At 38.3% G+C, this 16,200-nt stretch overlaps 1 protein-coding gene across 1 annotated transcript; it reads right to left on the bottom strand.

Moving 5' to 3' along the window:
• Positions 1-4,405: 4,405 nt before the first annotated feature.
• On the bottom strand, positions 4,406-16,172 carry LRIT3 (leucine rich repeat, Ig-like and transmembrane domains 3). The gene is made up of 4 exons (XM_063157999.1): positions 16,057-16,172; positions 14,311-14,789; positions 6,477-6,782; positions 4,406-5,469 (listed from the first exon to the last, which is right to left on the bottom strand). Exons 1-4 carry the CDS (start codon positions 16,170-16,172, stop codon positions 4,406-4,408), a joined length of 1,965 nt encoding a protein of 654 aa, XP_063014069.1.
• Between the last annotated feature and the right edge of the window lie 28 nt (positions 16,173-16,200).

Genomic DNA, 16,200 nt, shown 5'->3' with positions numbered 1-16,200 from the left:
CTGGTATTCCATTATTATGAAAGGTTAGTTGTAGTTGTTTGCACAGTCAGCTCCTTTCATAATACTCTTAAGTCAATCAAGGGTTTTTCAGAAATACCAGACCTCAAGTTAGAACAAATATACTTAAAATATATACCTGGCAGGTGCTATTGATCTTGCTGCAGCAATTTTACATTCTTTTTTAAAACACTAGGTTAGGATGGTTTTTCATAAAAAATAGAAAATGGAGAAAGGTGCAGTTACTTCTGTATTGGAAAATATCATATCCTTTTTTTTCATAGCTGCTTTCTGCCTTTTTGATTGAAATGATTCCTATCTTGAACACCTATGAGAAAGAGAGCTTTGTTAAAATAAAAAAAAAAAATCTTCATACAGGCTGTTTCAGACTGATATTCAGCTTGATTTTCCTCTGTTTAGCAAGGGAGTCTTTCAGATATATAAAAATGACACATTATTTGTGCCTCCATTCTGAAGAGAACTCTGATCTCTTGAAATTCAGAGTAAAAAAATGCAGTTTTTTGTAAATAAAAAATAAAGATTCTCTTCTATGGAGAACTTCTCATTTTCAACAAAGGGACATGACAATGCTGACCTGGAGCTTCTGTGACTTCCTATAACACCTAGAACAATGCAATGAATTCTGTGAGAGAAGGCACCCAGGTCAGCAGGCTTCCAATCTACACACAGTTAGATATTTTTCTAAAAGTTCATTTTGAAATTTCATCTGTTGTCATGAAGAAGATTCAAGTTTGTGTTTACCTCCCAGCCACAAATCTAACAAACTGGTTGTTTTTAAAACAAAGTCATAGATCAAGATGGATGATTGCAGTGTATGTATATTTTGGTTTCAGAGTCTCTCCAGAACTGTTGCTGATGCATGCCCCTCTTTTTTGCAATAGACTCATAAGCTACCTTCAGTTTAAAGGCAATGCTCTCCAAAAACTTCTCACAACTTTCGCTGGGGCACAGGCAGACTTCAAGGCCAGCTTCAAGTGCATTCTTCACATTCTCCCAGTGCCATTGTCCCACACTCCAGTTTTATAGCTGCCTCCACCTTGTCAAAATTGGGCATGTGTAGAGCTCCAATCATTGCAATAATCCAGCAGTATCTTCATGCATCATTTTACAGCTGCCTGTCTGCCGATGCCCCAGCACCCCTGCCACGCAAATGCAGAATTGCAAGTAAAGGACATTGTGGCACACAGTCACAGAATTCTCTAGGACATCATCCTTCTGTTGTTTCTAGCCTTCATTCTGCATTTTCTCTCATTTCTTTTCAGACTTCCTTTTGTCCCCACACCTACACTCATCACATGTTGTCTAACGCTATAAACAAAGATGAAAGGGTCAGGCATGCACACTGCCTTGTACAAAAACAATTTTTTATTTTCACATGAAAACAACTTCTGGTTTACTTACTTCTTTGAAAAGGTATTGAGTTTGAAATGTGCTTTGTTAGCCCCCTAGACATAGCCCAAATGTGAATGCTTTTGCTATTACAGACATTCTCATGTTACACATTAAAGTTTTCTCTCTTAATTGCCTCCCTGAGAAAAGTATGAGACTCTGATGATGGTGCAAGGAATATAAAGCCCATTGTGAGCAATGGCAAGGATTAAAATAGATGCACAGATGCCTTAAGTTTGGCTTAGTAAGTGCACATTGAAGCCAAGATTATGATTTAATATGATAAAGTACTAAAAAGTATTATGATAAGTACTACGCTCACTAAAACACTAAGTAAAAATGAGGTTTACTTAGAATTCAGCTCACATTACTCAGTTATTTCATTAGTCATCCAGATTTGACACACCCATGGTAGGTAATGTATAAAAAGATGTCTAACCTTTTTGGGAAAAGCAGGATGAATTCAGAAAACAAAGCGCAAAATACATGAAAGGCGACACATAAACACAGGCTAAAATCTCTCAGAATTTTCCTACACAGATTATAGTCCTCACTGTTCACACCAATGCTTGATCCAGTGCTGCATTTCAGAAGACATTATACAAATGATTATGGGTTACAAAATGTATCTCACAATGGTTCCATCATTAACAATTGACATAAAAAGTTACATCTGTTAGCAAAGTATTTCTTCACCATTTTAATTAAACCAATTCTAGGTGATAGTGCAAATGTCTTTACTGTGTGATTTGCCCTATGTGTCAAATTCCTGCCTAAATTCCCCAGCACATTTGGTGTTTTGACATGGGTTACAGAAGTATGTCTGGATTATGTAACTCTTTTATCACAAGAACTGTGGAAAAAATAAGGTATAACATGTTTTCTTGAAAGAACATGCTCTTGATAGTAAATTTCATCTTTGATCCACTGATAGCCCATGTGGCCAGAGATTAGTTTCTAACTTTAGGACATGCTAATTACACAAGGATTAGTCAAACCCAACGGTTTAACATTCCCAAGTGAGCTCTCTCCAATGAACTGTGCACCACCTCAGTTTGATACCTGCAAGTCACATGATATTGGTAGTGAACTTCAGAATCAGACTTAAAGCTTTGAAACCTGAAATCAAATACTCTCCAGGAAAAAAAGAAAAGTCAAAACAATTGTTCTCATTAACAAAAAACCTTCAACAACTACCAACTATACTGTCTATCAGGAAAATAGAAGGCAAATATTGTAACACTTCAGGTCCTGCACAAACCTGGTTTGTCATTAACATGTCAGATGAACCTTGGTTTTGACACACCGAGAATGTCTTTTCCCTAAAAAATCCTAAATTAAAAAAAAAAAAAAAAGAACAAATCTGCCAAAGTTAAACAGCTTAGAAAGATAAAACCATTTTCATTGCAATCAAAATTATTCATGGAAAAAGAAGAAAGACTGATTTTTAATCACACATGCTTGTAACATAGAAAGGAACACCAACCAAAAATCAATCTAAGTAGGCAAGCTAATTTTGCACTTTTGAAAATCCCACCTGCTTTTTTATTACAGGCCCCAGAGTCTCAAATACTCATTCTACTAATCCTGGTCACTAGACACCATGGTGTAGGTGCTACAGAGATTTTTCAGTGTGTTCATTTCCTGCCATCATTTTGTGTCAGAGGCTTTTTGACACCTCTCACCAAGCTATGCCTTACAAGACAAGCTCGTCAGCATTCCAGCAGGCAAAACTTCATCCTACATTAGTGACAACAAGAAATGTTACTGTTTTGAAGCTGACAAACCGAGCTTTGGTTTGTAGCTTTGAGTAATATTTCTCCCTCTGGAAAATGTCAATTCCCAGTTTCCTAGCAAAACAAACAGTTCCTCTAGGCATAGGAAGGTCCAAGAAAACAACATAGCTGTAATTTTCAGGAAAAACCAGGGCTCACAATTCATACATACTTCTAAATATAATATCTCAACTTAGAACAACAAAAGTTCTCTTATTTATTTTAGGCATTAAAAAAAGCAGCCTCAGAATAGACTATTCATTATTATCATTAACAGACAATCCTGAATTCACTGTCACTATTAATTTCTGATTTTTAAACACAGGGAAGCACATTCACAATTAATTTTCACTATGCTCATTAAACTTCACATCCAACATGTCCAAAGGACAAAAACTCCTCTTACTTTATATCAAAAGGTATTATATTACTGCAGTGTAGTACATAATACTGTGCAATATCTGTGTCATATATTTACATATAAGAGTGTGTGTTGTATTACACAGTACCACAGAATTTTCTGTACAGAGGTTTCTGAAATTGAGGTATATAGACAGACACATCCAAGTAAATTCTAAGGCTGAGATTTTACAATAAGATCATCTGATGTAAGTTAACTTAATTAGTTACTTCAGGACACTAAAGAAGCTTCTTTGGCCTTCTGCAAGAGGGCAACATCTGCAAAATGACAATAAGATGTGTATTGTACCTCTCAAGAGCCCATAAACTGTGACTTCTGTCTTGACTGGACTGAGAATACTTCAACCCAAGATACAAGAAAAGTTGTAGATTCAAATAAAGTTTTGATCACAATAGAAGTATTAAAACTGTTTTCCTATTATGTTGAAGTACATCAACTTTGAGAAGATTGTGATTCATGTTTGATACATGCCACTAGCACATCATATGGTAAAATGAGAGAAAACAGAAATGTTTTAATAAAATTAAAAAATATCTTTAACCATAGAGCCATTTCATGCTGTATTTTTCTTTGGAAGAACATCACTCCTTCACATCCAAAATCACAAACATAAAAAGTAAGAAAATAAACAGGCAACATTTTTCTTCTATTCCCCCTCCTACCCACCACCACCCAGTAAGACTCTATTACATCAGATAATGTATTCTGACCACCATCTAGCATCAACCTGCTTCCAGACACAGCATCGCCATTTTGAATTAATTTTACCTATTATTTATTTCATCTCCACCCTGACCCATGTTCAGCACAGATACTCAGACCTGGAGCCCTCACTTTTGAAGGTCATTTGAGAATCCATGCTTGACCTAGAGCAAAGGAGAAGTCTTTCTGACTCATCTGTGTACCTCCGTGCCCAGAGCTGGTCTCCTGCACCCAGTGTTCGAGGCTTCAGCGACAGTGTTTCAAATTGCACATAAGTCTCTTTTGCAAGTTCAGCTTCCTTTGCAGATTTCGGTTTCAAATGAAGTTTCAAAACTTTGTAGAGTAAGAAAAATATCAAAGGTAAAACAACCACACATGCTGCACTGCTGCCCACTATCAGAATGGAAAACTCAGAGCTGCTTTCATCATTTAACCCATCAGTGGAGAAAACAACACACTGCTCTTTTGTAGGTGGCACGCCTTTGGGTGAGACACATGCCATATATTGAGTACTAGGTTGCAAACCATCAATTGTGACTTTGTTTTTGTTAGAATCTGTGCTGAGAGGCAACATGTCTTTCTCACCATACTTGGAGTATAACACAGTCACAGCAGAATTGCCTGTGGCATTGACAGTTTTCCAAGTTAAGGTCACTCTTTCATCAGATTCACTGATCACCCTTAGGTTCTTCACAGTAACATTTTGCTCAGCCATACCTGCTGCACTCAATAAAGTATCCTCACCTTTCTTGCTTAACTCTCCAATCTGCTTTCTGTTTCCATTTGTCACTGCCTTTGAAACTTTCTTTCCATCTAGCATGAGCCTGGATTGCTTTCTGTCAGTAAGTGTCATGCTGGTTGATCCTTCAGTGCTCACCAGAGCTGTGGTGGTCGATGTGATGGGAAGAGGTGTGGTTGTCCTCTCGGGTTCCTGCTTGGATTCCTCCTGAGTTGTATTCTGCCTCTCAGCCTCTGGCTTCCTCCCAAACTTCTGTGGTGACACAGTTGTAGTAACTACACCAACCACTGTGACAGTCACAGCAGCTTCTGACATTCCTGCCAAGTTCTTGGCTTTACATCTGTATTCTCCTGCGTCCTTGTATGAAATTCCTGTCAAGCTCATTATGGACCACCTGACACCCTCTCCAGGAGTTTCTTGAATTACTATGGGAAAATGCAAAGAGTAAAACATTATGAATGGGAAGTAAAGAGGAAGTAAACATTATTAGAATATATCTTACCTTTCTGCCAGAAGGAATTACATGTATGAAAATGTTAAAAATGAAACGCAAGCAGTCCAAAAAACACAACAACAACAAAAAAACAAAACCTAAACCAAATTTCCAAAGTAAACTATGGAATTCCCAGCCGTGCTCTATTATTAAATAGAAGTGCTCAGCTTGGGTCAAATGGAAATAAATGTCTAGAGTAATTAGAATACAGTTTGCAATTTCACTAAGAAAAAAAACCACATAAAGCGAAATCAAATGTCTTAAAGCTGCTATTGACTCTTAAATACAAGACCCACTGACTTCCTGTGACACTTATCATGCTACCCATTTAAAATTCTATTGGAAATTTCCTTTGTCCTAAGATATTTCAGTTCTCTTACCTTCATCAGACCTATGATAACTACTGACTACTTGGCATTAGCAAGCAGCATTTTTTACATTTAAGTTACTGCTTAAGTATCTGTCATAGCAGCTAGAATGACGTCAGACAATGATGCCTTGCATCATTTGCACACAGAAAACATGAATTTGGAAAATTTTATGTTTATAATGCTGTGTTTTAAGTTGCTCAGTTATGGCCTCACTGGCCTTTTTAACATGAATATTTTTAAACAGGTTCCAGCAAAAAACTCTCCTTTCTAGCTTCTGAGTTAGGGTCCAACTAACTCAAACTCCATTTCCCTTTATCCTTCCCCCACTTCATCCATTTCTCCCTTCCACACACATTGTTCTTGTGACAGACCACATCCACAACCAAAACAGTCTGCTGGGTATGGTAAGACCCAGAACTAGACAGAGAATCTCGTAACAGCTGTTGCACAGATACGATTGCCAGCTTGACACAACACATGGTCTGTTGTTACTCATTACAGTGATCTCAAAGCGCAAGCAACCCAACAATTTTTAGTTCTCCCATTTCCTATAAAAGAGCAGTTATACCTGTGTAGTTGACTGGAATATTGTCTGACCTACTCCAAGTGAGCTGTGGTGTTGGGTACCCCGTGGCGTCACAGCGTAGAAGGACGTTGCTGCCCAGTGGGGACGTGATTTTTGTTGCTGAGGTCATCACCGATGGTTTAAGACACTGCTCTAACTCAGCTCTCTGGAACAAGATTCCTGCCAGGCTCTCAGGTCCACTACATGAAACCAATGGATCAAGAAGTACAACGGAGGTGTCCACAATTTTGGAAAACTCAATTAGCTTTGAAATGCGACAGTCACAAAACCATGGGTTGTCCTGAAAACCTGAGGCAAGAAGGGAAGTGGGGAAAGAAAAACAAATTTGTCAGTCAATATATGGATATTGTGATTACAGTATGACACATGACTATCACCAAATACAATCAAGGACAACCTGAGCTAATCTTTTCTCTTTCAACTTGTGGTTTTGTTCAGCTGGTTGGTGGAGGAATATTCTCAGAGGTTAGGGAGAACAGTATGAATGTTTATTAAACTAAACAACTTCACAGAAGTCTACAGGAGCTTAGTGATGTGCTGGCATTACCTGTGCTTAACTTTGCTATTTATCTACTACATTTAAGACCACTTTGAAAAGATGTCTTAAGACTGATGGTACATTTTCACCAGCCTGTTCCTCCTGGAAAGACAGCTTCTCTTTGCTTCATGTCACTCTCCTCTCCTCTTAGTCCTTCTTTAGACTCTGACAGCTTGACTTTCCCTGACCCTTTTTTCAATGCTTGAGGAGAATACAATGATTTAAGGGTTTAGAGATTACACCAACATCTCTGCCCCTTGAGAAAAAGGGATAAAGGCTAAGGAGAAAAAGTTTTAGGCCAACAAAATTTTTATCTGGCTCTGAACCACACCAGTATTGTTAGAAGTCATCTTCACTACAGCCTCTGAAATATATTCAAGAAGAATAACAGAAGAGTAGAAAATAGGAGGCAGCACACACAACATAATGACTACAATATTTTTATGATGGCACAGAAGAAGCCCATCTCTCTTCTGTCAGAGCCAATAACATTTGCTTCTTGCTTCAAGTTTATTAATTAGAAGCTTTTCCCTCTTTGTGAATTTATGACGTTGGAAGAGAATAACCATTTCTGAGGAATATCAGTCTAAATCCTCAGCTGGTATTGATTGCCCCGCTATGTTGACTTTCATAGAGGAACAGTGGCTTCACCAGGTAAAATACGACACAGCATATCACTCAGGAGTTCAATTATTTTCCTATTGGACTCATACTTTTGAATATGCCTTTCTCATTTTCTCCAAGTACTACTAATAAACAAAACTTATGGTCTGAAATAAGGGATGCAAGGACTCCTCACTACTGAATTTACTGATCAGTACAATAAACAAGTCATATAAGTCAAACCAGTGTTGAAAGAAAAAAGAGCCCCAAACACCTGCAAATATTTTTCAGAGTGTAATTTTAAGAATCATCAAAACATCTATTGGAAAAAATCATGGGTTGTTCTGGAAAACCTGCAGATGAAAGAATACATGAATATTTAACTACTTCTTCCTTTTATGACCAGACCAAGATTAGGTTATTTTAAGCACAATGGTAGTGATTGGTTAAAACTATGGTAAACCCCTATTAATCTCTGCTCTTTAAAACAACACTTGACCTGAAGAGATTCCATGACTTTGACATCACAATCCAATTTCATCCCTTCCAGACAGAAGAGATTTTACATCTATTCACTACTTATTGTTTATGGGGAACAGAGAAGGAGAAGTCAAAGGAAAGTGAGGAAAGGAGCAACTGCTTTTCCTCAAAAAAATCACCAAAACATAAAAATTTTGCCTGTGAACTTCACACACAAATTTATAAGGAGAAAAGATACTATCCAAGTGTTTTCTATATCTGGGTACATCAACTGCTTGTGCTCACAGAAATTCTGCTCAATCAGGCACAGGTATGTAACTATTTGTGCTCATCTTTTCAATTAGGGAAGCTCGGTAGTCAGAGACAATGCTCTGGTAATTTTCTTTTTCTTCTCACTTTCTTGCAATTTTCCTCACTATGTTAAGAAATTTACTGCAGGAAAGGAAGGGGTTTATTACTGTTTTTAACCTACTTGAAGCACTCAAAGCCTTTGAAATAGAACCAAAGAATGGTTACATTAGAAAAGACCTTTAAGACCATTAAGTCCAACTGCTAACCCAGCACTGCCAAGTCCAGCACTAAACCGTGACCCTGAGGGCCACATTTACATCTCTTTTAAATACCTCCAGGAATGGTGACTCCACCACTTTCCTGAGCTCCCTTTCAGTGAAGAAACTTTTCCTAATATATATACCTACACAGCTTGCATATTCTCCCAGTGTCCTAAAGAAAAGCCCAAGTCATTATAATAGGTATCAGAAAATGACAAAATGAAAGGAATGATGAAGCAACAATGAACAGTCTTCAGATTGGATGGCTGTGAAGTCTAGCCTGGACACAGGTTTGACCATCTGATTGTGGGGCAGAAGAAGAGTTATGTCAGTCAGCCACTTCATCTTCCCCATCCATCATGCTTCCTGATGAAACTGCCTAAAGAAGCAGGATTTATACAAACAAATATAATAGATACAGCTACATTAGTTCCTTCCTTGCCCCCACAGCACAGCCCCTCAGTTTGTTTTGCCAGTACCTGACAGTATTCACATTATTTCTAGCCATTGTAAATCATCAAGTTATGTGAATTTTAAAAATGAAAAGATGAAAACGCTATTGAGTTGGAAGCAAGATAAAACACTGAATTTCATTATACTTCAGTTAGTGTTGAAGAGAACAGAAATGTGAATGTAAACCTAGTTTCCAAGCTACAAGGGGCATTTTGAACTTCATTCAATAGTTTGTGCTGACAAGATGTTAGAAGTGAAAGCAAACACATGAATGAATAAAGAAAATGTTAAAAGGATGGGGGGGCAGAATTAGAAAATTGAAAATATTAGGGAGCTTTAATGAAAGAAATAATTTCTTAAGAAGCAAAAATTAAAATAATGATAAATCTCTGATGGTGCACATATCTGAGGAAAGAGATTATCTTTATAAACCCTGGATTCTTTTGTAGAAATATCAAGACAGCTTGTTAATCTGAGAAAGAAATACTAGCCAAGGTAAAACAAACATTGATAAATATTTATGCACAGTCATATACCAATGCAGTGCTATTTTAATATTAATTTTTAATTATAAATTGCTCTAAAACCCCTTATTCTAGATTTAGCATATTTTATATTTACTCTCACACATTCATATGTATGCTTGCACGTACAATGGCAAACTTATGTATATGTGTGCCTGTGCATGCACATTTTTGTAGTCTCCTCAGTAAGCAGGGTTTCCCTGGGCTGTGTCAATATGGACTTTAGCTATGAGCAAAATTTGCTTTGTTAATCAGTAACCAGACCCAGACCATAACTTGTGTAACCTACTGATTTTTAGTTGCTGCAAAATAGCAAGATGTAAACTATTCAAGTTTTGGACTGATAGAAATACTCACCACAGCTTGGGCCAGCCTACCCCAGGCTCTTTCCAACTGAACCTACACATTTTGATCCATAGTTCTAAAGAGTAAATTCCATATCCAACACTGTGTCACAGTATTTTCCCCACATGGCAATTGCTAAGGGAGTAGTTTCAGGAAAAGCAATATCTACCCAGTGGCTCAGTTTAACAGGAGGGAGCCTGATGGACCTGCAGTATTCCAAATTTTTGGCACCTCTGCACGCAACAGAGACAAGATCTCACATAACTGCTACTCTGTCAAATACTGGACTCTTCTCTTCCTCTCAATGACTCACTAGAATCCACCATATGGAAAAAGCTATTGCCATCATTCCTGCCAGAAATGTAAATCTCTGTGCAGCAGCCAGTGCTGAAATATAGTTGTGATTTGGATCAAAGTATCAGGCTATAGCTCCAGAGGTAACCAAGAGGGCCAGAGGAATTCACACCAGTGAATTTGCAGGAATTCACCCAGTCATTTGCACTGTTTAATTTTCAGCTCACTCCACAGCTCTGTTCTGAGCTGTTCCAAAGGGCACTTTCCAAGACAAAGCCAGACATGAGTCCAGGGACAGTTGGCACTCCAGGGCTTGCTCACTGAAAGGCTTGTGGATGAGACCACACCAAGGATGGCTCTCTCTATCCTGTTGTTTCCCCCAAAGCAAGTGCAGCAGGTTTTGTACCTCCAAACTATTCTGCATGTCTGTCAGCCCTTCAGGCATACAACATATCCCTGCTATTTCATATTCCAAAAGCTGAAATCATCCAAAAGATGAATGATTTCCAATGCAATTCTCACATAACTTCAGGCAGGTTAGACTTAATAAAAAACACCCCCATTCCCAGAATTACATTTGAGAGTCACTGTAGCATCCTGTAGAGCCCACAGAGAACCAAGGGCTAAATCTTACAAAGTGTGGAACAGACAGCCAGCTTTAAAGAGAGCTGCACCTAAACTGTGTGGGTAAGAGCCAGAGGGAGTCACTTGGCCAAAGGGCCAAGAATCATTCCCCAAGCCTCTTTCATTTAGCATAGTGCACACACAGAGGAACATCATACAGTGGGAAGTAGTTAAAAACCCCAAACCTCTTGGTACAGAGATGATGAACTGGAATAAGGAGATGTCAACATTCCAGTCCTCTAGCAAAAGTAGCCTTTGGCTCCTCCAAGAGTCCTTGAAGTAAACATGGGGAACCTGAACTTTCTCATTCAAGCAACTGTCTTGATGCTCAGTCAAGACACTGAAGATAAAATTGCCTCCTGGTATTAAAAAAAATTAAAAATACATTTGCACAAACATATGAGTTTAGGGCCTTGCTGTTTTTGATCTTGTTAATTACATGCACATGACAATCTTGTTTTGCAAGAACCAGGAGCGAAGACAGCTCAAGTCATAATTGATTATACTAATTAGAATCCAACTGCTGTGTTCCTGACTAGACAAAAACAGCATTTATTTACTCTGGTAAACAGGATTCAGCTTCCAGCAGAGTTCTGGCTGCAGTGATCATTCCATGCAGGTACACAGGTCAGGCTGAATGCTCCCCTAGAGAGGGCTGGAGTGCATAGAACACTCTTGGGCATCAAAGCATGCAATTGTGGGCATCTCATTTTAAGAGAAACGTTTTTTCAACCTAAAGGTGTCCAAAGGGAACGAGTAACTATGGTAGAAAATGAAAAGAAAATGAAAATACCACACACAGGAAAAAAAAAAAAAAAGCCAAACTAAACAACTAAACAAATGAAAAAAACCAACAAAACCAAACCAAATTTAAAAAAAAAAAAAAAAAAAACAAACCAAAAAAAACAACTCAAACAAAAACCAACCAAACAAACAAGCAAAAAAACCACAAAAACTTCCACATTATATTAGAAGCTGGTGAAAGAAATGGTGTGGTTAGTTAGGATGGCAAGCAGGGAAGGAAAACCTATGAAAGCTTACAATAAGAGATGATTAGTTTTTCTGTATGTCCATGCCCTGTAGGACAAGAGGTAATCAGCTTAGTTTGCAGTAAGGCAGATTGAGGTTAGATATTAGGAGAAACTTTCTCACTACCCTGACAGACAGATAAGCACTGGAGGAGGTGCCCATGGGAGGCTCTGGTGTGCTCTGGCCACAGCTTTAAGAACAGCACTGACTTTAGAAGAATGGCTCAGCTCCTCTGGACCTGTATCCCTGTAGGCTTGGTCCTTCCTGACCACATATCTCTGTGATCCCTATCTGGCTCAGGGGAGGAGGAGGATATCGATGGGATGCACTTCTTTCTCCAGCAAGCCCAGTGGAGAAAGGAGGGCCATCAGAAAGGAAGCACTAATACCAAGTGGAGTCTAAATAAATTTGTCAAAATAACCCATGACATAAAGAGCACTGCACTTTCTAATCTCCAGAGAAAGGGGATGTTTTCTTATTCACTATAAAGTTTCTTACATAGCAAGCACTGTCTGTCTGCTTGCTACATAAGAAACTTAATAGTGAGTAAGAAAACACCCCCATAGGAAAACTATCATGTCCACAAAAAAAAAAGAATTCAGCTAATTGATTCACAGCTTACCCAAGGTAAATTTACTCAATGTAAGACAAGGAAAATACCAGCTGGCATTTTGTATTCACAGGTGCAAATCTATAATGGCTGTACAGAGCCTTCCTTAGTACCTAACAGGAAAAAAACCACCAGGAGAAGAAAGGTTCTGTCTAAACCCAGTGTGTGTAACTCTCTGGAGGCCTTTATTAAAACCCAGCTGTAGTTCATAATAGAAAATGGTCCAAAGGTCACATCCAAAGCCTTCAAAGAACTCAATGCTGGCACCAGAGGGTTTGCCAGGACTACAGGAGGCTGGAAAAGTGCCTGCACCAAGGAAGGCTGCAGATGATTCCCAGAGTTAAAGGGAGAGAAGAGTGTGTGAGGGTTTAAGATTTTTTTGGTGGATTTTTGTGTTATTTTATTTTCTAAGTTCCTTTAGTTTTGCCTGAAGTGGTGAGGGCTACGTAGGATAAGGAAACCAATTAATCTCTGGGACTCCCACATGAGATTATGAAGATTAGATCTAGCACAATCAGCTCCCACTTTACAGCCTCCTGTAGTCTTCAGTGTGGGGACAGGGAAAGGAGTACTGAGATGGACTTACTTTTACAGCTTTTAGTCTTTTATTTTTTTAAAGTCTGAATAAACCAAAACCCTTTATCATGCAAACCTACAGTTACCATATTTATGAAGCCATGCAGCCTACTTGCATCTATTAAATTACTTATATAAAATATTATCTGAATGAGAGTTTCAAGCTGCAGCTTCTGCTGTGAAACAAAGCAGCTAAACAAATGGGAGTTTAGATCAAGAATTGGAAATATTGGTCAGTACAATGCAGGACAGATCTTTACAAGTGCTTATAGAATTACTGCAGTAGATACAGCCAGATGGTTTTCCTCCCTTCCACCTGCTGCACTACAAACGCATCAAAATATGCACTTCTGTGTAAACAGTGATAGAGAAGAACAGTATTGATAGAACTGTTCCAGCTTGAGACTCAAAAAGAGAAAGGGGTTACCCTGGCAAGACCTGGAAGTGGAGATAAAGTGTCAGATAAAGCACAGTGCCACAAACAGAACTGATGCAACTGCATGCTAGAGAAGGGGATCAAATTATGAAAAAAAATCAGTCTGACCAAATTATTCTTGAATATTTATCTTAGATACTAAAAAATAAAGTACCATGAATAAATAGGGAACAGACTCCTATTTTCTCTCATATTCAATATGTAAATTGCAAAATATTTCAGGATAATCAGTCAGCTTTAGAGTAATGCAAGGTCAGCAGAGGTCCCAGGGAGACCAGAGCTGCCCTCTTCTAAGCCACCAACACTATCTTCAGCATTGGGTCACAGGACAGGCTTTATAAGAGCATCAGCTCTAGCTGCTTGCTTGGCTTGGGAGTCTCTGGAAAAAAGCAGTTGCAGATGGACATGCTTACAGTTGCAAACACAAAGAAAGAGGAGGGAAATGTCATCAGAAACACAATATAAGTCCTCTATATAGCTACTGAATGGCCTGTATTCCCGCGATCTGGATTCTCACAGCTTTTACTTCAGTTTTATAACTTTGAGGTAACAACACACATGGAGGTCACCATCTTCATATTATGTTTTTTTGTTACCAGTAGAAAATGAATAAATGAGCACAGAGCAAACCACAAGAGTAACCTGGGTAAAACCCCCTTTCCTGAATCCTAGGCTGGTTCTCTAACTGTTCTCCCTTGGAAGTTAACGTTCAGGTATACTTTGGTAAGGAATGAGACGGGCTGCTCAACATACCCAAGATTACTCTCTGTGTCACCAGAATATCTGTGTTCTTGGACACAATAGCTCCTGAGAAGGGGGGCCAAATGTCCATGAGGTCTGATGGCAAGGTGGTCAGCTTGTTGCTGGATAGGTCCAGGTAGGTGAGGTTTCTCAGGAAGCGGCCAGCATCAGCGGGAATGCTGGTCAGCTTGTTGTTGTGGAGATCAAGAGTCCGTAAATTGGGCATCTCAGCCAGGGATTCCCAAGGGAAAGTTGAGAGCAGATTACCATCCAGCCTGAGCTCATGCAGCTGTTTCAAGTTATAGAAGCTGCTGATATCAATGTTGGCTACACAGTTGTAAGTGACCCACAGGTACTTGAGATCTACCAGGTAGTAAAAGGCTTCAGTCGGAATCCTTCGTATGACAGTTTTCTCTATACGAAGCTTTACAGTGTCCACAGGAACATTCACAGGGATCTCATACATGTCAGGGTCATTACAGAGTACAGATCTAGCAACAGGGAAGGAAAAATAAAGGAGAAAAAAAAGAGGGAGAGAGACATATTTGCATTTATTTAGCAGAAATTTGAATTTCAGAATTAAATGCAAATGCTGTAGCTTTCTGCAACACTACAACAGAACAAAGAACACAGAAATCAATAACAATCCTCTGCATTTAAAAGTTGAACAAACTCCACAAACATGGAGTCTCTAAACACAAAAAGAATACAAACCAGAACTGATCCTTTCACATGAAACCTAGATTTGCTTTATTCTAAAGTATATAAGCACCACCCTCTATCCACCCCTCACTCTACTGACAACTGAAAGACAGTAGCCATTGTACAAGGAATAATACATGCATGTGTCTCAAGTGGGAAATGCATGCCTCTAATTAAAAATATTAAAATTCAAAATTCAGATTACTAATCTCTAATTTTTCTGTATGATGAGGAGGCAAAGTATTTTCCATACTTACCTTTTGGAATCAACTGAAAATTTTAAATATACCAAAGAAAATACAGTAAAGAAGAGCTTTCTGGCCCTCTTGTTGATGTCTATGTACAAATTACTTGCTTTATAGAGATGAAAAGAACTTTCTGCTCACAATGATTTCAGTGAAATGGGATTTCTCAGCATTTTCAGTTATTTGATTTCAGGAAACAATTTCTTTGGGGTATATTGTTTGCACATACTAGCTTGAAAGATCCTCTGCTTTCAATAAGTCTATCCTTAACTTACTCCCCCTTTTCTCTAGATTATTTCTCTATTTGACTTTTTCCTCATGCAGCTTTATTCTAGATAGTCTGTGACAATAAATAGCAATGACAAAGAGCATCTCCTAAAATTGACACGACAATACCAGGTCACCACATTTCAAATTAATCTTCTTACTATCAAAATTTACATAATTTACTGCAGATTAAAAAAAAAAAAAAAAGAAAAAGAAACTACTGTATTTATTTAACCAGAATCCTTACACTAGTTAACTAGTTTGTAGAAATAGAAAGGACATTGCAATAGTAGGAATATCATGGAGCAGAAAGAAATTGCCTCCTGCAGAAAATGAAGGTTTAGAGTAGCTATTTGCTAAGTACAAAGCCATAATCACCATCTGCTCCTGTTCAGGAATGCTGCTAGCCATGGAGTGCTAATGTAAAATATGCTTCCTTGCAACTATGCTAGAAATAACTTGCAATGTCTGAGAATGTTATCTCCAATTTCTGCAACACTTTTTCTTATAAATGGCCATATATAACAAATAATAAAATATATACCTTGTTCCAGTGCCATCACTTCTGCCATGGTAAACGCAAGTGCATTGTGAAGGACAAAAGCCATGAACTTCTTCAAAAAAACTCATTAGGAGGTAGAAGCAAATAAACAGATACATGGCTTCCTCCCAGAAGAACTGACATGAA

The sequence above is a fragment of the Melospiza melodia genome, chromosome 5, assembly GCF_035770615.1.
Source record: "Melospiza melodia melodia isolate bMelMel2 chromosome 5, bMelMel2.pri, whole genome shotgun sequence".
In the NCBI taxonomy this organism is placed as follows: Eukaryota; Metazoa; Chordata; class Aves; order Passeriformes; family Passerellidae; genus Melospiza; species Melospiza melodia.
The sequence above is the reverse complement of the archived record's forward strand: the minus strand, read 5'-3'. Positions and strand labels throughout refer to the sequence as shown.